The sequence below is a fragment of the Furipterus horrens genome, unplaced genomic scaffold (genome assembly GCF_987537825.1).
Source record: "Furipterus horrens unplaced genomic scaffold, mFurHor1.1.pri manual_scaffold_1, whole genome shotgun sequence".
NCBI lineage: Eukaryota > Metazoa > Chordata > Mammalia > Chiroptera > Furipteridae > Furipterus > Furipterus horrens.
In genome coordinates, this window is record NW_028327171.1 from 48,187,849 (window position 1) to 48,215,123 (window position 27,275).

At 47.1% G+C, this 27,275-nt stretch overlaps 1 protein-coding gene across 5 annotated transcripts; it reads right to left on the reverse strand.

Annotated features, from left to right (window-relative positions):
• Positions 1-3,494: 3,494 nt before the first annotated feature.
• BCL6 (BCL6 transcription repressor) lies at positions 3,495-26,203 on the reverse strand. Of its 5 annotated transcripts, none has more exons than XM_090275219.1 (10): positions 26,142-26,203; positions 16,014-16,052; positions 15,018-15,189; positions 13,284-13,505; positions 10,855-11,826; positions 10,268-10,455; positions 8,724-8,891; positions 7,544-7,674; positions 7,300-7,437; positions 3,495-4,696 (listed from the first exon to the last, which is right to left on the reverse strand). In XM_090275219.1, exons 3-10 carry the CDS (start codon positions 15,176-15,178, stop codon positions 4,553-4,555), a joined length of 2,124 nt encoding a protein of 707 aa, XP_090131345.1. In that variant the 5' UTR covers positions 15,179-15,189; positions 16,014-16,052; positions 26,142-26,203; the 3' UTR covers positions 3,495-4,552. The 5 variants fall into 5 exon arrangements, with proteins under 5 accessions (XP_090131345.1, XP_090131352.1, XP_090131357.1 ...); XM_090275226.1 differs by lacking the exon at positions 26,142-26,203 and adding an exon at positions 24,430-24,995; XM_090275231.1 differs by lacking the exon at positions 26,142-26,203 and adding an exon at positions 18,446-19,878.
• Positions 26,204-27,275: the final 1,072 nt, after the last annotated feature.

Below are 27,275 nucleotides of genomic sequence, written 5' to 3' on the forward strand. Positions count from 1 at the left end.
CCTTTAATAAAAGGTTAACCCCAGGATTTAGGGGAAATACAGGAGTTCAGGGACTCCAAGATCCCTGAGTCCCCTTCCTAGACTCCTAGGCCCTTCTGCTTCTGTACCTGTCTTTCTAGGTGGCGCCGTCCTTAGTAGTCACTGAGGCTTTTTTCTCCTTCATTGAGGCGTGTGGCCCTGGACTGTGCATCGCCTGCGCTCCTGTGGGACCAGGCTTCTGCATGTTAGAAGCTGCTTGCAACTAATTTGGGGCTTGGAGGAGCATTGTCTTTCCAAGCAGTTACAGTATTTTTGGTAGACCACTTTTATGTCTCACCTTGGAGGGATCACAGCATGCCTCAGCCTCCACTGCTGAGAAGCCTTGACCCAATTTCAGAGTAAATAAGGGTCTTTCCAATGACAGACTCCCCAAAGACCTGGGTGCCTGTGTAAATTGTGCTTTTTGGTTCCTGGAAACAGAGACTCACACAGACCAGACCAACTGTGATGGGGAGTGTAGGACGATAGGCAAGGATTTTATTATGAAGTGGTTGTAAGAGGATTGGAATCTTCTAGAAAGCTAAGACTGGAGTTCCCAATCAATGAAAAGCTTCCTAAAACTTTATACTGGAAGGTCAGTCTTGTTCCAAGCTTCCTCTTCCAGGAACCTCACTGCAGTGCCCTGCCATTAATGCGCCCCAGCTACTCTCCAGGGGTCAGCTTCTCTCTGCTTCTTTTCCCTATTCTAATTCTCCTAATGTCTTCCCAAAATGCCTCTGGTAGAACACAAACTAATTTCCAGAAGGCACATGAATGAACATTTTTATTTTGAATGCCATGTACTTGAACTTACACTTGGGGAAAATATATCTAAAACATGAGTTGATTGAAAGAAAAATCATACATAAATAGTCAAGGTTTGATGCTATAGCAAATCACGAAGGTGGATCACAAAGGACTGACATTTGAGAAACACTGGATTGGCTGGTTGTTTCCATATTTCACTAGAACTTCCCAGAACACATCGTCTTAGTGGCCCAACCAATTAGCACCCCCTATTTAGGCAGCACACAGAAGGCCACAGACCTGCCTGTGACTGGTTGGCCTTAGATCCAGGGTCCATCCTGAAACAATCAGTGGTCAGGGAAGTGGGTAGCATGATATGGCACATGGCTGCTGGTGGTCTCACTCCAGCAGGGGCTGAGGACAAAGCAGTTTCTCGTGGGACATTTTCTGTGGACGGGGGCAATTGGACATGCTTTTATGTGCCCTGGGTTCAATTGTAACTCTTGGGGCACTGACTCTACCCTGGAGTTTCTGAGGTGGGCATGTAGTTTCCACCCCCCTGCAATGTCTGCTCTGAGGGGGGGCTGTGAGAATTGAATATGATCATTTATAGAAAAATGCTTTGAAAATCATAAGCACCTTACAAATGTAAGATGTTATTACCACTGTTCCATACAAGTATTACTAGGAGTGATACAGAAAGATTGCTCATTTTCCTCAAGAAAATGATAGAGGTTCTACCAAGGACCACTTGTGTGTGAACTCAAGACTAGTTGGCCACTACTTGGCTTTGTGACATCAGACAGGCCCCTGCCTCAGTTTCCTTGTTTCTGAAGTGAGAACATTTGTATTTGTTCTTCCTTCTCTCAGATTGGGGTAAGGAGCAGAAGCACGCCCTCCACTCTCTGCCTCAGTGCAATGAGTGACCCTAGCCAAGTTCCTGCATGTCTCCTGCCTCGGTCCTTTCATGGGTAGATGACAGTTTTGGGCTAGGTGATTCTTATCACTCCTCATTCCTTCCAGCTTCTGAGCAGCTCTGATTGATTCTAACGCCCTCACTTCTCTGGGTCTACCTTCCGGCCACTGGCCTGTTCCTGAGAAATTTTCCCCTTAACAATCCCACAACACAAAGAACCTCAGGCACCCTGTTTTGAAAGTTATGTATTTGTGAAAAGTTGCATTCATGTCAAGCTTTTGTAATAAAAATTTTATATTCCCTTTGCCCTAGCTTATCTGTTTAGAGATGTTTGCTTTTTACTTGCTATTGATCGTCAATTGGCTACAGTTACTCACTCTTTGATCTTTCCTTTTGTTTGAACTTGAAGCCACCCACACTGTCTGCCCCATAGTCTCTTTATTAAACAGCAATGATGTATAAACAAACTCCGAGTCCCTCAGGGAGCGAAGGGACCCTGGGGCTGGCCTGCCTCAGGCCTGTGAATTGTCATTCCTGAAGCTTTCTGTTTTTTAAGTTCTTTTGCCAAGTTTCTATGGTAGCAGAGGGATCATTTTCTCCTTTTTCAAAGAGCAGGGTGAGCTGAGGCCTGGAGCTGGCAAGTCCTTTAAAGTCATTTTCAAAGGAAACCTGAGCTGGAAGGCCATGTGGCTGGCAGAGGGTGGTGTGACTTTCTGAGGCTCTCTCTGGGGCTTTGGATAGTCAGCTCCCCTAAGCTTCCCAGCACGTGCGCAGAGTCCATGGCAAAGGCACTGCCAAGGGACATCACCCTCCAACCAGTGGCCCGAGGGGCTAGGAAAGGCTCTGATTCAGATCCCCGCCTACCACCAGGTAGGAACCCGAAGCGGGGGTGGGGTGGGGTGGGGGTGTGGGGGGGTGGGGGGTGTGTGTGTATGGACTTTCTCCTCTGGGCCAGGGGTCAGGGTCCAGGGTCCAGGACCACACTTGCCCTCACTGTGCCTAGGTCCCAGCAATCAAACTTGATCCTTGGGGTTTTTTGAGGTAAAATAAAACTAGGTGCCAAAGTAAACTAGGTTGAATTTACGTCTGAATCATGGAATCATAAGTGATCTAGAAAATTCAATCCCCTCATGGGTGGGTTGGGAAGAGAACCCAGAGGATAATGACTGTTCCCAGTCACACAGGAGGGGATGGCCAACCCCCACGACAGAGTTCTCTGGATAAAGAACACTTTTGCAGGGACACAACAGAGGTTTGCTGGGCTAATAGCCATTCATAAAGCTTCCAAGTCTATAGATGTTTGTCAACCACTCAGCAGATACCAAAAAGACACCCAGGCTGAGAAATGTATGCCTGGGACCAGAGGCCTTCATACAAGGTCCCTGGACCCAAGCAGGGAGAAATTGTTTGTGAGGCTGGGAGCCAAAATGAACCCTTTCATGTCCCAGAATGGGCAAATTACCCAAAGCCCAGGGGAGGAGGGGCTAGAACTGAAGTCACTAAGAGCTCAGCCTAGAGTTCTGAGTGCAGGGTGTGGCAGGGGGAACAGAAAGAGGAGGGAACTAGCCAAATGTAGAGGTGAGAGATCCATCCGAAATCCCCACCCAAGTGCTGCACAAGCAGGGTCTGGAGTCTGTGGTCCATCTTGGTGCTGGGAGCCAGATGGGTCCCGGCTCAGCTACCAGGAGCAAGCCCGGGCCTCAGCCTCTCCAAGACTCCCCCAGCCGGCAGCTGCCGCCCTCCGCACGCAGAGGAAACTGTATCCATTCAAGTCCCGATTTCAACACCAGGAAAGACCCCTGCACGAGCTGACTTGACTTTTCAATATTTTATTCTTGTATTTGTACAGCTATATTTTACAACACGTTAATGCAGTTTAGACACAGCCAAACCCTGTCTCCGGAGTAGTTATAACACAAGCATGACGCAGAATGTGATGGATGAGACAAACATTCCCCAAGAGTTTAGTTAGTGACAACTTCAAGTCCCTGTGTCTGCCTACACTTCAGAAAGGGATGGCGCGCTTGTCCATCGTTGAAAACTTCCATGAAAAAGGCACCGTAGGACACGTTGTATAGGTATATACAAACCGGAAACTAGAACAAAACTACACATTTTTTCCTTCTGCAGCTTTTTTTGTTCTTTTTTTAAATACACACTTTGTAAATTGTAAACCTTCACTTGCAAAAAAATACAAATACACGGAGGCATTTTAGACAAAATATTTTCTTACTTATACAGATGCAATACTTAAAATATTCTCTTAAGTGCTCTTTCTCAATAAAGATTCTCAGATCCGTGTCTGCCTGCAGATACAAAATCGAGCCTTTAACACAATTTTATATTTTTAATATATCTTTTTTAGGTTTATATATATTTATTTTATATATATATTTATATATTTACAACTCTGCCATATATTCCTTCACCTTTGGTTAAAAAAATTAAAGCCCTCTGTTTGATAACATACCTAAGTCTCTTCTTTTAAAAGAAAGCACATTTACATACAAAAGAAACATCTGTTCCCACAAAACATACACATTCCTCATTTTGCAGACTAAGTCAAGTCAGAACTTTTGCGTACTCCCCCACTTTGATATACAAAATGACTCTGCTTTTTGCTGACATGGTTCGCCTTACACATAGGAGAAGAAGCAATATTATTTTTTTATGTTTGATGGCAGTGGGGGAAGGGGAGCTGCCTAGACTCCCGGTCCCCACGCCCCTCCCCCCACCCCCGCGCCCAGCTATGATTCGCACTAGTGGATGAAAGAGGCACTACATCATGGGATGAACGTTGTAAAGTGTTACAGTATCCTTTGGGTAGGTTCTGAGAAGGGGCTCGGATGGAAAGCATCAACACTCCATGCTTCAGCAGGCTTTGGGGAGCTCCGGGGGCAGGTCAGTGGAGGACACGCGGTATTGCACCTTGGTGTTGGTGATAGCTCCGTGCTTCTGGCGCAAGTGAAGACGCAGCTGGCTTTTGTGACGGAAATGCAAGTTACACTTCTCGCACTGAAGGGAAACCAGAGGTAAACTGTTAGCTGTCATCGACCCAAGAAACATGTAAGACCCAGAGAAGGAACTTCTCCCTGGGGGCAATGGGGCAGCTCTGCCTATCTAATGGCCGGGTTAAAAATCCGTCTGCATCCTGGTTTCTGTGAAGTAAGTTTGGTGCTAATGTCCCTTCCCTGCTTTCCAAAATGTTTCTTCTGCTTGAGCTGTACTTCCCCCGATTTAATTAACTCCATAAGTTTAAGTCTTACTCAAAATTGTAGGTCAGAGGCAAACTCTCCTAATTATGAAGGCTTCCCTGAATCTCTCTAGAATGAAAAGAATCCCTCTTTGCTTTGAACCTCTGTAAGATTTCTAGCCTTGCCTTATCAGGTGGGGAATGCTTTGAGGGCAGTGACCACTTCTTACTAAACATTGTAATCTTCCTGGTACCTAGTAGAATATACCTCTTCGGCAATTATGCATTAAATATAGAGACATTTGGACAAATGGACCGCAAGAAGTCTGAATTCATGAAAATTATCGAATCTAACATGCAACTTAAAAAATGCAGTTCTGTTCTTCCATAGTGTGTACACTTTAGGTAAGCTAACAAGACATCACCAAGTAGAGCTGCTTCTTACTTTGATTGAATAGCAACAATTTTAGTGGAAAAGTTACTTAACAGTTAAATGAATGACTAAATGGGGTAACCAGGATGCAATTCTGAAATAGAAAAAGCACAATTTAGGTAAAAAGTAAGAAAATTCAAATAAAGCGTGGACTTTATAATCACGTATCGGTATGGGTTCATCAGTTATGACAAATGCAGCTTACTAATGTATAATATTAACACCAGGGAAACTTGGTGTGCGTGGGAACTCTGCATCCCCTTTGCAACTGTTCTATAAATGTAAAATTATTCTTAAATAAAAGTGTAATAAAATATGTTCATATAGAGAATATGTTTTTAAGTAAAAATGGAAATAAGTGTAGAGAAATAAAAAATAGAATGGGTGGAACCGTGAGTAGAAAAAGCCCTGGTCTCAGGAGAAATGAGGCCCAACCCTGCTGTGCTTCCTGAGTGGGTCATTTCTCTCTCTGGGCCTTGGCTGACCCTCTCTGAGGGACTGAATGAATATACTTTGCAGGTCACTCTTAACCTGGTCACCCTATGCATATAAACTTCAAGTGAATAATAACAATAGCAAATATTTATTATCCTCTTACTATATGCCAAGTACCACTCTGCACACTTGAGAGCAAATTTATTAACTTAATACAACAACTCGACAGGGTAGGCCCTATTATGGGTCCATTTTACAGCTGAGGAAGTTAAGGCACTGAGAGGATAATTGAACATACAGCAAGTAAGAAGATATTTGCTCAAGGACTGATAACCAAGCCAATGAAATTAGCCACATTTTGCTGTTAACATTTGTGATGTGGGTTCACCAGCCATGGTTCGGTCCTGTGCTCATTGCTACCTACAGTGATGTGATAAACTCATCAAAGTCAGCATCATCCATACCAGTGGTTTCCACAGTTGGAAGCCAGGGACTCTCTTTTCAAATTAAAGGGGAACTGGAAAGGTAAAAGAGACTGTAGTCTGAGTCCTGCCCTGTGGGGCTACAGAAGCTCAGTGACCGAATGAGCACGCTTTGAAAACTGCTCATCGACAGCATCTGCATCATTTTATAAAGAAAACTGACCCGGGAAGAGGACCAGGGCTTGCCCAGGGTCAGAATAAGAACCCATATATCGCTGATGCCCAGCCAGTATCTTTCCCTCTACAGCAGAGATCCACAAACTCTTTCTGTAAAGACCCAGATGCTAAATATTTTAGGCTTTGTGGGATATTTTACTATATTTTCTGATACAACTACTCAACTCTGCTATTATAATAGGTAATACATAAGCAAGTAAGCATGCTGTGTTCCAATAAAACTTTGTTTATGGACTTCAAAATTTAAATTTCATAAAATTTGCACCTATCACAAAATACTTTTTTTGGTGTGTTTTTTTTAGACACTTAAATATATTTTTAAAAACATTGTTAGCTCTCAGAATGTTAAAAAATTAGCCCACAAGCCATAGTTTGCTGAGTCCATGCTCTGGAACACCATGATTCCAACAAGCGATCCTGGCATCTGGCTGCTGGCTACCTGCCCCTTCTTTAAAATGGCCTTTTCTCTGCTTTATTTTATATTACCCCTTCTGGTTCTCCTCCTTCTCTGGTGGCTGCTCTCTCTGAAACTCCTTAGCTTTGCTTAGGAAGACATCAAGCCCAGTACAGAGAAGTGTTGTAAGCACTCAATAAGCATTTGTGGAATAAACAAATGACTCCACCATCTCTGTATCCATAGTCCAGAACTCTTTCCTAAGGCCCAGATCACCTAGCCCAACAGCTGCTACCTACAGTGATGTGATAAAGATGAGCAAATTGTGACTCAGGCCAAGGTCTAGCAGGGGTCTTTGGAAATCAGGCCCAAATCCAGGTGTATGGTCATCGGTTCAGTGATCATCCCACTGTGTGCTTGAGCTTGGAGCCAACAGTTCTCTGCCCCACCCTTCCACCTCCCGGTCCCTCCCAGGTCAGCCAGTAGCCACAAAGGCTCTCTTACATGGTAGGGTTTCTCTCCCGTGTGGATTCGCAGGTGGCTCTTTAGAGTCTGAAGGTGCCGGAAACGGGTGCCACAGATTTCACACGGATAGGGCTTCTCGCCAGTGTGAATGAGCACATGCGCACGGAGGTGGGCCACCTGGATAGGAGAGCGCAGTGTGAAAGGCTCTGTCAGGGTCAGCTGTACCCCCTTTGGTAGACACATGCAGAGGTTGAGGGGTCCCTTCCCCACGCCCCCTGCTCACCTGTACAAATCTGGCTCCGCAGGTTTCGCATTTGTAGGGCTTCTCTCCAGAGTGAATTCGAGTGTGGGTTTTCAGGTTTGCTGGCCGGTTGAACTGGGCCCCACAGATGTTACAACGATAGGGTTTCTCACCTATTACCAAGAGAAAGGGAAAAAGGATAGCTCCATTCAGTGGAGGTCGCCAGAGTCCCTGGCCCCTGGATCTGAAAGCAAGCTGCCTTTCGACTTTCTGTCCCTTGGAAGATGTCAAAGAGAGGACCCGGGCACCTGCCTCCTAGGCTGCCCCTGCCATAAACACACCAGCACCCCTTGATCAAAGTCAAGAAATGTGGAGGAGTGTTGGGTGTAGGGCAGGGGGAGAGTGAGGTTCCAGGAAGCCTGGGAACCAGCTTAGGATTATCTAACAGTGGGACTTGGAAAAGTCACTCTTCTTATCTGGGCCTCAGTTTCCCTCTCTGGAACATGAAGAGCAAATTTAGATGAACTGGGGAGGCTCTTCTAGCTCTTTGCTTGGGTAAGACTCATTCAATAGTCCACTCACTGAGCAGGGAGATACAATCGGGTTGCTCTAGTTTCTCTCTTTGAGAACAAACATACTTTTCCACTTGTGGCAACTACAGCTGGATTCCATTTGCAAGGAGGTAGGGCCTGAGTTGGAGTAGATGCTCAGACAGAGGAAACCAGAAGAAGGGCTGTGCCTTCCTCCATGGAAAGTTTCTGGGATAAAGGAACCATTTAAAATACCAGAAAAGTGTCAACTTTGGACAACAATCGGGTTATTAGAAGCTAACTGGTCAAGGAATGTGAGTTGATAAGGAATGAGTCCTTAGAGGAAATCAAGAGGCCTTTGGTTTTTTCCTCTGTGGCTTTACAAAAACCAAATCTACTTTGCTTCTCTCAGCCTTAGTTTCTCCCCCTTGACAATGGGATTAACACTTCTTACTCCAGCAAATGTGGAGAAGCAGAAAAGAGCAACTCAGGAAAGAGAGGATACGGGGAGGGGACGAGTCAACTCAACAAAGACGTGACAGGGCTAGGGCCCTCACTCAGGCCAGGACAGGGCCTGCTCTCTGCCTCACCCCACCAAGTACCAAGACCCCAGATGGCTTTCTCTGAAATCCTCTCCCTTTCCTGACCCCAGTACCCTTGGTAAGCTCAGGTGGGGTGGAGCAGGGCCATACCTGTGTGGACGGTCTTGTGGCTGGCGAGGTTGCCCTTGTAGCGGAAGGAGGCCTGGCAGCGGTCACACTTGTAGGGTTTGTCACTGTGGGTCTGCAGCGTGTGCCTCTTGAGGGAGGCCTCCTCAGAGAAGCGGCAGTCACACTCATTGCAGAAGAAGGCCCCGTTCTCTGTCAGAGGTGGGAGGGGACACCAACATCAGCATGAGGAAGGGAGGGAGGGCTCCAAGGCCCCTCACCTCTGTAGCTATCCCCAGTGCCCCTGCCCACCCACCCACCATACTCGGGAGCCCTGAGCCAAGGACCTGTGGGCATTTAACTTTTCTTAGCATTTACAGTTTCAGTCACAAAGGAGAAAGGAGACAGATTTGATTACTAAGGTACAGAAGGGAAGCTCAAACCAGCAGGTACCCAAAGGGCCAAGAGCAGCTAGGGGAAAGCTCAGCCAGGCTCTTCCTTTGCTGGAGAGTGCTGAGAACTACTTTTCTTATCAGTTCATACTTTTATTTGTGTTCATATGCCCTCGGCAAGACCTTTCAAGTCCCCAAGCCTCTGTCTGTGTCTCTATCTCCAAAATCAGGATAATAAACCCCTGTTCTACCTGCTTCATAGGAGCACATGATAAGATACAAAGCATCACAGGAATGTAAGATATCAATCAAATTCAATGATACTTTGAAGTCACTGGGAAGATTAATGACAAACATAGTCACCCTTGCACCAATCGGCATTTCATGTCTCCCAAACACTTCTGTGAGACTGGGAGAAAAAAAAAAGATGATGGTGGGAGTAGAAACAGAGGCCCAGAGAGAAGGAAGTGGCATGCAGGACAAAGGCAAGTGGCCAGGGGAACAGGCGGGGACAGTCCCTGCTCTCTCAACTACAGGTCCACAACCATGTGCCAAACCTTTCAGTGTAACTATTTTTTTTTTCTGTTGTTATAATAATTTGAAAATGGCACATCATAGTGGATCACCTCTAGAGCTGCAAGAAGACCACAGACATTTTCATCAGGTAAAAACTGGGGATGTCAAACACAGACTATCGAGAAATGTCAATTGAACAATTCAGTTTCACTAATTTAATTCAGGTAACATTTAGTGAATAGCCACTCTGTTCTACACTCACTAGGACTTACGGGAGATGCAGGAATCAACAGTTCAGATGTTTCCCCTTACGGACTGGATACCCTAGCAGCTGTACTAACATGCGCATAAGATCCTGCACCAGATGTGTGGGTCCAGAGGGGCGGAGAAAGCTCTGGGAGTTACACCAGCCCACAAGCTACCTTTTCTGGAATAATGTTTAAAAGTCTGTTTGGTCATTCTCTGTTACCCCAGGTTAACTCTAACACCCCATCCCCTGCTTTGGTCAGCCTAGCTCTCTAAGAGGTCAAGAGCAGGGCTATCAGCTGGTGCCACTGAACTTCCAATCAGGAGTTTCTCCCAATCAGTGACAACAGTATAAATAAAATAGAAGACAAACCCTGCAGAGTAGAGGCAGGGCCAGGCTTCTCCCTGGCCAGGGGAGGAAGGGAAGGGACTCACCACAGCTGGAATCCGAGTACTCAGACTGGGTCTCTCCCATCTCCTCAGGGAACGTGGGACCAGCAGTGTGGAGGCACATCTCTGTGTGCTGTGGGGACTGAGAGCCGCAGGACGTGCACTTGGGAGGATGCAGGTAGAGCGGTGAGTGGCTCTCGCTGCTGCTGCTTCGGGGAGAGCCTGTCAGGGACCTGTGGGCAGAAGGAAAGGGCCTCAGCAGCCGGAACTGGAAGAGAGTGGAGCCGTCCCCGGTCCCCATTTCCAGACTAAATTTCTTCCCCTCAGTACAGCAGTCTGTAGCCTCCCTCTGTCCAAAAAAAGAGTGAGCATCTCCTGCTACACCAAGAACACAAGGAATATTCTTCTACCATAGAAGAGAATTCTCTCACTAGCTATGAAAAAATATACTAATGCTTAATATCCTTCCTTCCTTAGGCTCATTCAATCCTTAGGCACTCGCCCCACACTTCTAATTTGCTCAGCATTTCAGGCAAGAAAAATAGCATAGTCCCTGCACCCATCAAAAGAAGTGACCCTGGAACCTTGCCAGGTGACCCCTGAACCCAGGCCTGGACTGCCTGTGAAATCACCTGTTGACGATGTTATTGAGCCGGCTGGCCTGTGGGATGGTGGAGTCCTCCCCACTGGCACTGAGCTTAGTTGGGGACTGGAGGTCAAGGTTCTCAGGCTCCATGGGCGGCTGGCAGGCCGGTGGGGCAGTGTAGGCTCGAGGGGAAAGGCGGCCCAGCTCGGCCTGCTCAGGCCCCTCTGGTTTGGCATTCTGGTTGAGGCTGTTGAGCACAATAAACTTGTATTTCTTCCAGTTGCAGGCTTTGGGGTCAGTGGGGCTCTTGGCTGGAGGGGAGCCAGAGGTCTGAAGGATACAGGCGTTCTTGCTGCTACAGGACTCCGTGGGCGAGTTGGGCTGACAGTCAGACTTCTGGGGGCTCTGTGGACTAACCAGACCCTTCCGGTTTAGGGGTGCATTGGGGGGCTCGAAATGCAGGGCAATTTCATCCTCTGAGGAAGGTCTCTCTTCCTCCTTGCCAGCCTTGTCACAGGGGAAGTACGGGGCGTTCCGGGCCGAGGGGGCAGCTGGCTTGGGACCCTCAGCCACACTGTAGTGCATATCACTCCGTGCCTCCTCTGGGGCTGCCTCCTTGGGTGAGTAGATGTTGCTATGGCACACACCAGGGGAGAGCTCCATGGCCAGCCGGCTGTATTCCCCCGGGATTGGCCGGGCACTTTCGCAGGGGAGGGCCCGCTCCTTGGGGAAGGGGTTGGCTACAGGCATCCGGGCGTCCCGCAGTTCCTCATCGGAGAAGAGGAAGCTGCTGACGGGGAGGTGGTTGTACATGGGATAAGAGGCTGGCGGTGTGGATAGGCCACTGTACAGGCTGGGGGCAAAGGCCCTGCTCTCACATCCAGGGGGATTCCTCAATGGCAGGTTGTTCTCCACCACCTCACGGCCCCGATAGGCCATGATGTCTTGGGGCATCAGCATCCGGCTGTTCAGGAACTCTTCACGGGGAGGCTTGATGGCAGGAACCATCTCTGCTTCACTGCAGGAGATAAAAAGAGAGAAGACACCGGCCTCTTAATGAGAACTATTAAACAGATGACCTTCCAAGTGACACTGATCTATGTAACCAGAGTTGTGCTTGGGTCAGCGAAACATAGGAGATGTGGCTCTGGAGTAGGGAAATATATGCAATTACAAGGCATTTATGCTTGAAGTCTAGCACTCCAGCTCACAGCTGTGGAAATAAGGCCCAGAGAAGAGAGTTACCCATACAATCTATGCCTGTTTACACACCATCTTGTATGTTTAAGTCACATACGTATATAGATAGGTGAATCTGTAATTCCTCAGGTTATTACAGAATGTAAAGCTCTCAGAGTCTCATTTTACCCATGCGAAATCCTGCAATGAAGGGAAGGTAGGTGTTACTGCCTCCATTTTATACACATGGAAACTGAGGGAAGAATTTATATAATTCTGGTGCTACATGTGCAGAGGGTCATAGGCCAACTGATGCCCTGTGGAGGAAAGGACTCAAGTCGCAGGAGAGTGTCTGGAGAACAGGCAGCATTACTTGTGCAGGAAGCCCTGACTCCGAAGCAGCCAGACCTGGTTTTCAATCCCAGCTGAACCACTTAACAGCCATGTGACCTGGAGCAAGTTACTTAACCACTCCAAGCACAGGGACTGACCTAGAGAGAGTACCCACAAATGATGGCAGTGAGGATCTTGCCACCATCATCACCCACAGGAGACAAAGAGCTCTAGCAGCATATATTTGAAGGGACACTATGTGGGTGAAAAATAGGCCAACTCAAACATGATCACAGTTAACAGAGCTAGAACCAATGAGTAAAGGTTAAGGGAGCCACTTCAACTTGCCATAAAGAGGAGCATTCTGACTGTCCAAGGCAGCCTGCGTGGCTCTGGGAGCACTGAGTTCCTAGCTCTTGGAGGGGTTTAAACAGAGACTGGAAACGCTTTTGTTTGAGAAGGGTTGCAATCGCCCCAGAGCAGTGGACCAAATGGTTCTAAACAAAGCTCCTTGGTTCTTTGGCTCTCAGATTCCTCACCTTTAAATAATGGTCATGTCTTCCAAGCCCTTGGATAGGGTGTGAGCTAAAACAGCAGGAAATTCTAAAGAACAAGCAAAAGGCTTTGGAACACAGAGGGGGAACTGAAGAAAAAGCTGAGTGATAAACATAAGAACATCTACAGTAAGAGTGGGCGTTTAAGCTTGGCCTCGCAGGACAGGTGGGAGAAAAGGGCAAATCAAGTGAACGGAAGAAAGCCAAAAGGTGAGGATGGCAGTGAGGAGTCAAGTCAGCCCGGACCACAAGAATTCATAAGGTCAGGAGTGGAGCGTGCAAAAACAGTGGCCAAGTGGTTGTAGCACATTATAGAGGTTTATTTTTTTCTAAATTCACACATTATCAAGGGTTTCTGACCCCTTCTGATCCCTCTCATCTCCAAGGCTTGTATCTGGTGGCAGCTCACCTGGCCTTGATAAACTTCCGGCAAGTGTCCACAACATGCTCCATCTGCAGGTACATAGCGGTGGCCATCACAGCCATTATGTTGCCCTCCCGCAGATTGAGTCGAGATGTGTACATGAAGTCCAGGAGGATGCAGAACCCTTCAGGGTTGATCTCAGGATCGAGATTAATCACACTAAGGTTGCACTTCAATTGGTCTGTGAAGATGCTGTAGAACAAGCCACTGCAAAACAAACAAATGTCTCACTGTAGCGAACGTAGAGACTCTGTCACCAATTACAGTCAGCATCACATGTAGCCCCTCCCTCCAGGCCCTTGCTCCAAAACTTCCATGGCAATTAATAACAGTGTCATTTATAGAGTGCTTACTAAATGCCAGTGAGTCATTATGCACTCTTCAAATATTATCCTGTGTTCATCACTACCTTGCCAGGTAGACACTATCACGTTCCCCTTTACCAATGGGGAAAGCTATGATCAGAGAGGTAAAATAATTCTCTCAAAGTCCTAGAACATGTTTTCTTTTTAGTGTTAACTGTGCAGATGACCAGAGTTCAATTTAACACTCACTTGCAGTAATTATTTCCGTCTATATCTTTGGGATAAGCTTTTCCCTTGTTTCATCACTTCATTCTTATTTTAAAACTCTTACTATATATTTTTAAACAATAAAGTTGGCTAATGGTGACAAATAAATAAAATGATATCTACATTTACATGCTACTGATTTTTCTCTAAGAGCCCAGAGACTATCATAAAGTCAATATTCCTAGAAGATCCAAGTCCAACTTTGAGCCATGCCTCTAGATACCACGTGGTCTAACAGAGCACTCAGTTAGAAGCCAGAATTCTAGGGTGCCACCTCCATTCTACTCCACTTCAACCAGTAAGAAGCAATGCCACTTCGGGTAAGATACTTAATTAACTCTGCAAAGCAGGACCAATAATGTCTACCTTACAGGGTTGTGGCAAGAATGAACATGTAAAGGGTATAGAATAATGCCTGGCACATAGTAAGTATGCAATGACCATTAACTATTATTGTTGTATCTCTATAAATCTGTTCTCTGCACTGTTTAAAAAAAAAACAAACAACAGGTGCTTCTTGCAGATATTGAATAAGTTCTCTACTAGCAACTGAGATCCTTGACTCTGCATGAGTTCACTATGAGTGTCCTTGTTTTACCATCTATAAAATGGAGGCAATCATGCCATCCATGACACAGGCCACTATGAAGGTCCATGGAGATGTTGGAATACAAAAAAAATTGCTCTGGACACATGAAATCCTTGACAAATATGAAGAAACAGATGGCTCACTTTCACTAACTTACCCATGGAAATATAGGCACAGAATAAAATAAATACAGTTATGAAAAAAAAGAACAAAAGATTTCATTATTAACTTAATATGTTTTAACAATCTCTTTCACTTTTCATTTTCTCGACGTGCGAACTGAAGTTATTCTCCACGTTTGCCCCAAACACATCCTTTCTTAAGACAGTATCTGATTTCTTCTCCCTCTTCCCCACAGAACAGAAACTCTTTCTTTTCCAAAGATATGTGCATTCATTGCATTTCTGAGAGCCTACTCTGCCAGGGCATGAGCGAGAGATCTGGATAATAATGCGACAGGGTCCCAGACACAGCAAAAGGCCCACATGTTCTGCCTTGCTCGCTGCCAGCACCATCAGTTCCCTTGTCTCCATCTACCTCTCCCTCCCAGACCCTCACCTGCAGGCCATGAGGACTGTCTTATGGGCTCTAAACTGCTCACGGCTCACCACTATGACAACATCAGTCAAGATATCTCGGCTCCGGAGGCGATTAAGGTTGAGAAGGACATCACTGGCATGGCGGGTGAACTGGATACAGCTGTCAGCTGGCGAGGCCATTTTGTCTTCACCTGCAAAAGGAGGTCAAAATCCTGTTAGTTCTCTGAAACCCATTTTCGGCTCACCGGGAGCATAAAACACAGCTTGTTCAGCCTGCTAACGTACGGAATGCAAACGGAGGCCCCTTGTGTTTGGTCTTTAAACAATTCACGTCCCATCTCTGGGCACTACTGTTCACATCCATAAAATAGGGAGAATAATTTTTGTCCAACAAGTTGGAAGAAAGCCCTTTTATGGAAAAGGGGAGAGGAGTGAATATTGTTGAGTGTTTTTCCCACATACCAAATACTGTGCCAGCATTGAGAGGCAGTGAGTGTGTGACAGGGGAGGGAGACCAGGCTTTGAAGGTCAGCATTCTAGTTTTACCTTTTTATACTGTGTGACTTGGAGCAGATTACTCAATGCTGCTGGGCTTTGGTTTCCCAAAGTGAGAGTAGTAACAATTATGTGGTTGTGAAAATTAGAGATATAGGCCTGATCTATAGTCTAGGTTCTCAAAAATTTTAACTATTCGCATCAGTATCTCATTTCTCCTCTATTAGACTTCAGAAGGATCTCAATGTGCCTCAAGCACCTAGCACATTGCTGATGCATAGCAGGTGGCTAAATTAATTTGAACTAAGAAGTAACTACGAGAATGAATGATCGCACAGCAGTGTTACGGTAGTCTAATGCAGGAGTAAAGGAGGAGGGCTGGGTGTGATGGAGAGGGAATTGGCTATCCTTTACCTCATTTAAGAAAAAGTGGCAAAGTTCACAGAAACACAGGCATTGGAAAATCCAAGAGAAATAGTTTTTCCACAAAATTTGAAAGCATATAATTCAATTTACTTACCCAATGCCTCGATTCACAGTCCAAAATTTTGCTTAAAACCTGTAGGGAAGAGAAAAAAGCAAACAGAAATCAATTTAATGAATGTAAGATTGTCCACTACAGTCTTATTTTAGGATACACGTGTTTAGTTTTACTTTGATAGCTGCAGCCTGCCAGCTGGTGCAGTTTTACCATAAGCTAGCAAACATTTTCCAGCTCTGGTCTTACTAAAACAACAGGCACCCGAAGCCACACAGTAATGTTTATACCCTGAGTAATGGGGATAAATTACATACATTAATTACATATATGTATATACATGCTTGCATTTTCAATGTAAAAAAAAAAAAAAAAAAGTATACCACCCTAAAGCCATTGGATTTATAAGGAAGAAAAAATTCACTCAGGAAATATGTACCTTATCCGAATTGGTTTCTCTAAAACAAAACAATTTAAAGCACTGTTTGGAGACACTCACTTATGATTGTATAGAGGCTGCAGAACAAAACAGTATCTGAGCCCTCTCTTCCACCCTTCTTTTTAAAAAAGCCTAGGCCTTAGAGCTAGTTTCCAAGTAAAGGAGCCCCAGGCCAGGGAGGTCCTGTTAGGCCAAATAGATTGTGAGTAGCCCAGCCCTAGATCTTCTGCCTCAAATTCCTGACCCCTTTCCAAATCAACCTACGTGCTGTAAAACGTGCAAGACAGCACCCTGATGTGGGTGAATCTCATTTTTAAGTTCCTTCCCCCACACCAAAACTTTGCCCCCATTCCAGGCTGCTGAATCTTACCAAATGAGCACTCTAAAATGAGAGGTTTCCTTGAGTCTGTAACCAAAAACTGACATTTCTCAGTGGTCCCAAGTGTCAATCACTCAATCTCATCGGCTTCAAGGTTAGGTGTGCATGTGAGTGAGTGGGGATGGGGGTGGGGGGAGAAAATGAGGGAAGGGAGAGGACAGAAAAAGACAAAAGAACCTCTTTCCTCCTCTCCCCATCCTAACTCAAAATGGGCAAAGAGAGACACACTAAATTGGTCCTAATCAAAGTTCAGTGATGGTCTCCTTTGAAAAGGAATGCTGAAGGCACATGTGAGATTTATTTATAAACCCTCTCCTCATCCCTCATGGAAGAGATCCTTAAACACTTCTGGAATATCTACGGCTGTCCCTTTAGCCAGCTTTAACCACCAGCTTGCCTGTGGATTTCTAGTCACAAACTTTTGGAATCCCAGACTTGCCATTTCATCTTGACACTTGGCAGTGACTCAACCCAGGTTTGGACTGAAACAAACAAAACAATTCCCCTGGGTCTACTATCAGTCATGCTATAGGCTGTGCACTTTTCACCCTAAACCTCTGCCTGGGTTGGTCAAAAGCAAATGCACATACACTAAGGTCCATGTCCTTATTAAGTCCATTCCTTCCTATATAGCTCTGTCTCAGGAGGCCCACACTCAGTGAATATGTGGGTTATGGGGGGTGCGGGCAACAGGCTTCCCTCCAGATGATGGAGGTGTGGAGGCACCACTGGCATTCAGTTTGGTTTTTACTGACCACTCAGCTCTTTCCAGTCCAGTATTATATCTCATCCTCATAACAGCTCTGATTAACTGGGAAGGACACTGAGGCTCCAGGGGATAAGCCTTGCCCAACATCTCAAAACTATTCACAAGCAAGCCCTGGACAAACCTGTCTGCTAGCTTCAGACATCTCACCAATGCCACACACAAGACTCATCCCACAAAAACAACCAAGAGAGGAGAGCTTGTCCAGGAGAAACTGACAAATGCAAGGGCCCAGACCTGGACTTTCCTGACCCCAACCCCACCCCAGCCACAGTAACTACCAAGGGAGAGTTAAATAACCACTGAGTTAAAGGTTGTCTTCTCCACCCCTCTCCCCTACCCCACCATCCAAACACTTTCTCTCCTTTGGTGCTTTAAACTTAGGCAATTTGAGGAAAATGGCAGATTCTTTGAAGGATCTGGAGAAGAAAAAAAAAAAAGAGGGTCCTTCTCAAAAAGAAAGAAAAGAAAGAAAGAAAGAAAGAGAAAGAAAGAAAGAAAGAAAGAAAGAAAGAAAGAAAGAAAGAAAGAAAGAAAGAAAGAAAGAAAGAAAGAAAGAAAGAAAGAAAAGGAAGGGAAGGGAAGGGAAAGGAAAGGAAAGGAAAGGAAAGGAAAGGAAAGGAAAGGAAAGGAAAGGAAAGGAAAGGAAAGGAAAGGAGAAAAGAAAAAAGAAGACAGCAAAAATGACAGACAAGAAAGGAGATGAGAGGAGGGCAAGAAGTTAGGTTTCAAGCCACAGCGAACCAATACAAAGACCCCATCCTTTTCCTCCCTCCTGCACTCGGCGGCATTAGGCAGCCCCCTTTTCTGGCTCACACACGGGCACAAACCCGAGTCAGGCGCGGGGGTAGCGAGTCGGCACAAATTCTCTCACCCCCACTGTACAGTACCTGTCTGGCAGGGACTGCCCACCCGGGGGCGTTGTGCCACCACTGCTGCGCATCCGCCTCCAAGCCCCCGCAGGCTCGGTGGAGGCCCCGTGGTACTACAGTGGCAGCCCTGACTTTGGTTGCATTCAGATAAAACTTTTCGTACACCTCGATAACTAACATTGTGTGTCTTTTTTTTTTTTTCTTCCTGTTATGCCGTCAAGGCAGGGGGGCAGTGAGGGGAATGGCACAGCCCTCTCATTCCCGGAACATAGTCGATCTCAGCTCAGCGGATTTCACAGAACACTCTGCCTATCGCCGGCTCCAACGAGAAGTAACTTTCCAGGAAGCTGCCTGCCCCCGACGGCCGCCAGGATCGCTGCCTGAGCCGCGCTGGCCGCTGGCTGGGGATTCACCGGGAAGGGCGGGGTGACGCCTAGGGAGGCTCGCGGGGAATAGGGTACGCTTTCCCCTAAGTACCAGTGAGACAAGTTACGTAGTAGTAGAGTAGGTCTAGAACCCAGGATTTAGGGTCCAGTCCGAGCCTCATCTGCCCAATTCTGGGGTTTCCTTGCCTGGGGCATCATTTCTTTTTTCTCTTTTCGCTTGGCCCTCAACTCCTTTTCTAAAAGGGTGGCCTGGCAAGGCGTCAAAGTCTAAAAGATGGGAGTCGCCAGGGCTCAGGGTCTCTCCATTCAGCGCACCCCAGCCGAGCTGGAGAAAAACTAAATCGAAAGTCCCTTCCGCCTACGTTGGCAAGCAGGGGAACCCAGCTCAGCTGGGTTTCCGCTAAAAGTCTTTAGAATAGGAGTTGCCAGGCTGAACCTGGCCAGGTTTAGGGGTTTCCGAGTTCGCTTTCTCCGAAACCCCATAGAAACATGGTTAGGATTCAGCAGAGGCCCAGACGGAGACCTCACAGCACGCACAGGCGCCCTCCAAAATTGTCTCGCTTTCCGGTGGCCTTCCTTGGAATTATAACCCTTGTGTGCCATCTTCTAATAGCGGGCTCCAAAAGGTGCATTTGGGGGCGGGTGCTAGGGAGCTGGGGTGAGAAAGACTCAGCCTTTAAGGCCGAAGATGGGTCTTAAAACTGGCACTGGCGATACACTGAGCCACGCAACCCGTCAGCGAAGGAGGCGGTGTCAAGGTCCATTCTTAAAGAATGGGGACTCTTCATCCTCATAAAAATCCTACTTTGAGGCTTTCTCATCCCTTCGCCCGGTGGAATAATGGTGAAAGCGAAGGCTGAAATTTAATATGGTATGGGGTGAGAATCCAGGAAAGGATGTTAAAATTAAATAAATGCACTTATTGGAAATTAGGTGTCCAGGGGTTCCGGGAGCTCAAACCTAATCATGTTGTAGCGCTACTTAACACTAGAGGGAGTCCTCCCACCAAGGCTGGAAACCAACAGCCCCCTAGTCGCCCCGCCTCTCCTTCCTTCCCATTGACCCAGTTTCGATAGTCTCGGGATTTGGAGAACTCAGTCCTCCACCCTGACCCTCCCCCAACCCCCGCCTAATCCCAGCCGGCTGTTGGATTATTGGTAATCTAATAACTCCAATAACTCGAGAAATCCAAAGGAGAATGTGGAAGTGCAAATCACTGTTTAGGGGGAGGAATGAGGAGTTTTAATAAGGCTGGAGCTGCCGCAGTGAAACCTGCATCAGGGTTTCGGCCGGAGGAGCGCTCCCTTTCTCTGCAACATCTCAGATAAGAAATTGCTCGGGTCTGGCAGCCTTGGGTCCGCGGTAGAGGGTGAGGTCAAACTGCGGAGTTGTTTTTGTTCTGTGAGGGACCCTATTCAATGGGGAGCAGAAGGATGGGGAGTCGACAGTAGATGAAAGCGAATTTGATAATGCAGTGGCCTCGGCAGTCGTTTTGGGTGACTGAGGTGTTCAGGGACGTTATGTCCTGACTTTCATTTCTATCACGTTTCCTGACAACGGCGCTCTCGCAAGCCTGTAAGCTTCTAGGAAATGCAATAAAATAGAGGGACGTGTTTTATCAGCAAGATCTGAAGAGGAGCTGCCGAAGGGATGTTCCCCATGCTCCCAGCTTGCGACAGCCTTCCAGAAAGGGCCGACAGACAGTGCCAGCAAACCACGTCCTGAGCAAAGATACCTTGGCCATCCTGGCTGGACCCGCTCAGCCTTTGCAAAAAAAGCTGGCGGGGGAGGGGAGCGGCATGATCTTCCCAAGCAAACAATGCCTTTAAAAACCTGATCTGGACAGAAGTCAGCCAAGGTCTTTTTATTCACGTTAATGAAGATGGAAGGCACTAACTGTCCTTGGAAAGCGATGAGTCAAACTTGACCGCTCTTCGAACACGTCCCCAGATTCGTTTCCAACCGAACAGAGGACCGTTTCTCAGACGCGGCCTCCAACAGCTGCCACAGTGGGAGAGGCTAAACTCGATTCTGGAGGACCAGGGCGGTGGAGACAACAGTGTCTCCTGTGGGTGTGCGTGCCGGCCGTCACTAGGGGCAGCCAGGACACAGCCGGACGTTTGCCATCTTAAGTTTTTAGCTTCCCAACAGAAAAGTTAGCTATGAAGCCGCTGTGGCACAAATTCTACAAGGGCGACCCACCCATACAACTGATTTCTCTCCAAGCCACTTAGCAAAGTATGGAAAGAATGGGAAAGAGAGGGGTTTCAGGATCCAAACGTGAGCCTCTGGTGCAGCAAGGTGCATTTCTGCACGTCTAAAGACTGGGCCTTAATCACTCCCTAGTACACGTATCCCAACCCCAAGATCTGAGACCCCATCTCCACCTCTCAGCACAACTGTAGGCTTTTCATGTTAGTTACTGAAAATCTTAGGCCATGCTCAATGAACCAATTCCTCCAAGACAGCTTGAGAACCATTTCCAACTACAGTGACCTAGAGGTTAAAATCAGGGCTCTCTCTTGACTGCTCTTCCTTCTCTTAGATAACCACAAAGGAGCGGAGATAAACTTGCCTTTGACTTTCAGACACTGACCTGGAAATTCAGAAGCTTAAAATCTGGCCCAGGCTGTCACTATCTCACCATGAACAGACCCCCTCATCAGGCCCATTTCCTCAACTGTAAAGAGATGTTTGTCCTAGAGCCCACAGGGCATCTCCCTACTACCGATTCCCACCCCCACCTCCCCACCCCCACCGCTGGCCCTGGAGAGGCCAAAGTGAAAGGGAGATAGGGTTATTTTACAATTCTCTTCTTGGAGGCAGATGCCCATCACTAAGCAACCGTGAACCTGGCAAGCATCGGAGGCTTTCTAATTTTCATCCATCTTAATGAAACGTTGGAGGTTGGATGCCATCCACATTGGATGGTGCCCTCCCTGTCAGTCCTAGCACCTGGTCGGGATACTTGGAGACTAGAGACGACAAGGTCGACCCACCGCCCAAAGCGGGGATCACAGCCAAGACCTATCACTAGGTGGCAGACTCAGTCCGTTCGAAAATCACCGCGCGGCCTCAACCTTCCACACCCGACTACCCTTAACTACCCTTCCCCCTACTTCTTCTTCTTCTTCTTTTTTTTTTTTTTTTTTTTTTTTGTTGTTAAGGGGAGGGGTTGCCTTCATAGGCAAAGCTGGAAAACATTTAATTTACTAGATGTGATCCCGTTCTTCGCAATGCTCAAAGCAACCACAGCACACTATCTGGAGCTGAGTTCCTGAAGTAGGCATTGATTTTTCCAGCTGGAAAGGCTGAGCGTACTGAAAAGGGAAAGAGTGCATTTCTATACAAAAAGCAGAATGGCACTCGACGGCATTCAGCAGAGCTTTCTGTGAAACATTGGTCGAGCAGCAAAGAAAGTCCAGAATAAACTTCTGATCCCCATAAAGAAAGGGGTCCCTTGGAGGCCAAGGGCAGGGTCCCACCTAGGCTTACAGCGCTCCGAGAAAATCTGGGAGTGGGGGAAGAGGGGACGAGCTTGGTCTTTTGGTGGGGTCGCTGATCTAGGACGAGGAGGCAGGGAGGGCTGGGAGAAGCAGTTCCTGGCTTCCAGTCGGGCGAAGAGAAACCAGGGAGCTTTGCCACAACACACCACCCTCGCTTGGATCACTGCGGCAGCGTTCCCACTTGTTGCGCAGTGCAGGAAACCGGCATGCGCCACGCTGCTTTGACTCCCACTGGACTCCGAACCCAGCTACAGACCAGACAACGGCCGCCCAATCCCCTAACCTCACCCCCAAACTCATTCCTCCCCCCTTTACACCACCATCACCACTAGTAAAAGTACAGGGCTTCCAGTCACTATGGATTTTTACACTAATACATCCCTTTTTATCTCAATGTCAGACAGGCAGCAGAATTCAGGTGCCCTGAGAAATCAAGAACTTGCTTACTTAAAGCCAACTAGGCAACCCTCCCCTCCCTGGGGCTGGCGCGCGCACACACACACACACACACTCCAATTCAAACTACTTTGCCTATAACATGACATCATCCTAGCTGAAAAGCAACCCTTTTCTATGCTATTTGAGATATCAACTGCAAAGTCCTTTTAGAAAAAAAAAAAAGTTTTATCTCCCGTTCCTAAAGGGGAAAAAAATCCTCTTAAGGTCATTTCACAATATTTTTCAAATATTTGACTTGTGCACAGAGAGAGTTTCACCCACCGAGGGGTGGCGCTGCCATACCTCCTCTGAATCTTAAGTTTTTCACAACAAAGTGGGTTGTGATTGTGGCTACCCGGTAGGGAAGAGAGGGAAGGAAGGATTTTGACATCTAGTCATGGCTACCATTTACTCAACCAATAACTGGAACTCTTCAAGGCTCAGCAAAAGACAGCTTAAGAGTTTAGGGTCCCACCCCTGTCCACCAAACCAAGAATGAATTGGAAGGTCTTTTCAAGAAAGCATGGGTAAAACCCAAACTGAGCACAGAGGAAAAGGCCAATTGGAGAATTCCCGCTTCTTCTGGCTGCCTTCTCCTTCAAGTTGCCTACTTTCACAACTATCAACAGACCCTTAAAATCAGCTGGTGCTTGGGCCTGCCTGTAGTATTAGAAAGTCTTGCAAATAATAAGATATTGGAAATTTTTATTAATAAATGGGAAGAGTGGGGAGTATTTCCCATCTAACAGGTTTCTATTTTGGCCTGAAGACTCAACTGCAGTCATTTTAGTAAAGGAATGCCCATCTCCTGGTGCTCTCTTTCCATTTCCTTCTCCCACAGAGACAAGTATCTTTTCTCCTTAAGAAAAAAAAAGTATATATTTTAAAGCAAGAATATGATTTCACCTCATTCCTTTGAGCTCATGTTTGCTACCTCCAGGAATAGCGTGTGGACTAGGGCCAGATGAACTTCAACTTGGGCTGCAGATTTACGAGGTTCTGTTCCAGTGCCAGAGGCTCTTGGTAGTAAATAGTGAACAAAACAGATACCTGTCTCTTGATGGATCTTTCCACACCCCCCACTTATTTTTTAAGTTATTTATTAAAACCACACACACACACCTTGCAAAGAAAAAGGGAAACTGGCAGTCTCTGTAGAGGAAGCCAGTGGCATCGCTCAGAGCCACAAACAGTATTTCTAAACAGCCCTTTCCCTGGTTCCCTCTCTCCTGCCCCACTTTTTTCTTTCCGGAGAATAAAAAAAAAAAAAAAAAAAAAAAAAAAAAAATGCATCTACTGACATTCACTTTACTTAAAAAAAAAAAAAAAAGGTATTACAAGATTTTTCTCCTGGAAACTATAAACTAACTAGAAAAAACTCCATTAAAGATTAAATCAATTTGGGGGTAGGGGGGATGACCAGCTCTCTGGGCCAACCTGGGACCTAGTAACGGCTCTGGACTTTCAGCACCCTGTTTGGGGTTATTGCCCCTGCTCAGCTGTCAGGACCCCCACCACCGAGTCTTAACTCTTATGAAAAGGGATACAACATAAAAGGGGTCTTTCCCATTCTTTTAAAATTCTGTTGTGTTGTGTTCTTGTTTTCCATTGGGGAGCTCCAATAACACAGCGTCATACAGGCAATGCAATCCACAGTTCTCAAGACATTTACCACGGTCAATGCAGCCGGCTGCAGGGTGGCCCCTCGATACAGCTGCCCCCGGGAGCAGCCGACTTCGGAGGCTCCAACTCCCTACCCGCTCCCGCCCCGGCCGCCGCCACTGCCGCCGCCGCCTTCTCCCTTTCCTACTCCCTCGAGTAGAGCCACAGGTTGCAATTCTAACCAACCTCACAACCCGTTTTTGCAAAATCACACACAAAGATCTCCCCTTCGCTCCCGCGCCCCCTCCTCCCGCGCTCGGTCGACCGGCCAGGACCACAAAGTGCCCTTCTCTCCTCCCGGGTCTTGCACGTAGGAACGCGGGCTGGGGCTGTTTTGTTTTTTCCCCTCGCTCAATGCAAGGACCTCGGGAATCTGAAGCCTGACGTCGACTACTCTCTGGCCCGCAGTTGTCATTTACAAAGCTTGCACCATGGAAGAAATAAAATGAAATGTAGGAACCATTGGGAGCTAACACCGAGTCACGCAGCGCCCAAAATACAAACACCGCGACCGCCAAGAAATCCCGCCACCTTCCTGCTCGGCTGGGCTGTCCTGCGAAGGTTCCCGGGGTCCCCACACGCCAAACAGCACCGCAGGTGCAAACGCGCGCCCGTTCCCACCCCCACCCCCAAATCCCCGTCCCTCCATCAGCTTCCCTCTTTAGGATGGGGAGAGGGAGCGCGAGGGGGCTCCAGACTCCCTCCGCTGCAACCAAGAAGGAATAATTTTCAAAGTATTCAACACCCCCGCCCCCAGGCAAGCTAAACCTCCCCCAAAACACTGGGGAAGGGGGCATCAAAACACTCGTATCTCGTTAGGAAGATCACGGCTCTGAAAGGAAAGAGTAGAAACTATACTTCATCAGGATTTTAGGGGGATAAAAAAACGAAAATTAAAAAACAAAAACAAAAACGAGGAGTTCGCTTGCATTTTTTTTTTCCTTTCAAATCTCGGCTCGGAGGCAGTGAATCTAGAGGACCGAGGCCGGTGGAAGAGAGCCAGCGGGGCGAGCGAGCGAGCAGGCAGCCTCCCTCCTCGCCCCCCGGAGTCACTGAGAAGGACGGATCGGGGTTGGAAGAAGAGGCGAGGGAAAGGTGGAGGGAGAACGGGAAGCGCAGGCAGGAGCGAGGTTAGCAAGGAAGGCAGTTTGCAAGCTAGAAAGGAGGGGAGAAAACACAGCCGCGCGAATCCAGCGAGATCACAAGCCGTACGCAAGCAGGCAGCAGAAAGCCAGAGCGCGCGTCCTCCCCGCGGTCTGGGGCCAGACAGCCCCCAGACTTGTCCAATCACCCCCCAAACACTGTCTCGTCCTCTCTGTTCCGGCCGCCCCCTAACTCCCCTCCTTCCTCTCCTCCACCTCCTTTTCCAAAACCAAAACAACACAAGGGAGGGTGGCAAAAGCCTCCCCAAACCGGCCGATTCACTCAAAGACCAGAGGAAAAACAATAAATACGTAAAAAAGCTCTATCTTAGAGTGGGAGAGACGTGGGACTAATCTTCGGCATTTATTTTAACACCTGACAGCTAGAATAAATAAATATATACATTTATATCAATAGAGACACATAGAAAACTTGGAGCCAAAGCATTTGGCAAGAGCGGAAAAAAAAGAATTAAAAGGTAAAATAATGATCATGAGCAGCGGCGGCGGCAGCGGCACCAGCGGTAACAGCGGCGGCGGCGGCAGCAGCAGCAGCGGCGGCAGCAACAGCAATAATCACCTGGTGTCCGGCCTTTCCTAGAAACTTCTTGCATCACCACTTCTAAGAACCCCAGTTCTAAGAATCAACAGAGCTCAATTCTCGGAATTTGAGCTTCGGACTTTACCACTGCTACACAGTAGGGGAGGACCTGGTGTCAGCTCTCCGGCACTTTAGGCTCCCTTGCGCCATAAAAAGCCTTCAAAGACATAATATTTTTCCACTATCTAGCATATTTAGAGGTTCTAACGGGCTGAGGGTCTCGATTTTGGAGATTCTGCTTCGAAGCTCGAGGGTGCAGACAGTGGCCCTCCCTCCCCGGACTCGGGACGATGGTATGGCCTGCTCCGCCACTCGTCACGTGGGCACCCCCTCTGTGACGTCGGCGTCTTCGCTGTAGCAAAGCTCTGCCTCTGGAATTCTGAGAACTAATTTGCTATTCGGTGACATAAGAAGGGGAGCGCGCTTTGCTTTCCCGGGGTCTGGGGCTAATTTCTTCTCTCTTCCTCATAAACTCAGCTCCTCGAGCTAAATTACACAAAAGGGAGCGAGAGATTCGAACCATTGGAAAGAGTCTTATATATAGTAGGTTTAGAAGCGAGTAAGAAAAAAACACCACAGCTCTTTCCAGCTAGAATATTAGGCACCACGAGAAAAATATTTGCCAAGCAGTTTTCGGTGGGTTCATTTGCTTTATTTTTATTTGGGACAGTTTTTCTTTGTTGACGTGGCGGCTTGGGGTTTTGGGTTGTTGCATTTTGATGATTTTCGGATTTTTGTTTCTTATTTTTTTTCTTTTGCAAGTTTGCGGTGTTACGTAAATCGTAGGATCTTGTATCCGTTGTTGGATTTTGTTGTGTTTATCTTCCCCTAATCTCTCAAGCGTTTAAAAGAAGATGTGTCATTTTAATACTGATGCTATTGAAAGATGCTGAATTTTTGGTCGTATGTAACCATCCCACTTCCACCCCCCCTCCCCTTTTTTTCTTTCTTTCTTTTTTTGGTGCAATTTTGTTTTTCTCTTTGGACTTTTACTGAGAGGAGGCTCTCCTGCACTTAAGAGACATGTTCAAAGGACTTGTTTTGGTTGGGTTTGTTTCTTTCCAGGACAGCAAGTGGTGGGTTTACTCTTTCTGTTACTGTAGACTCTTTCTT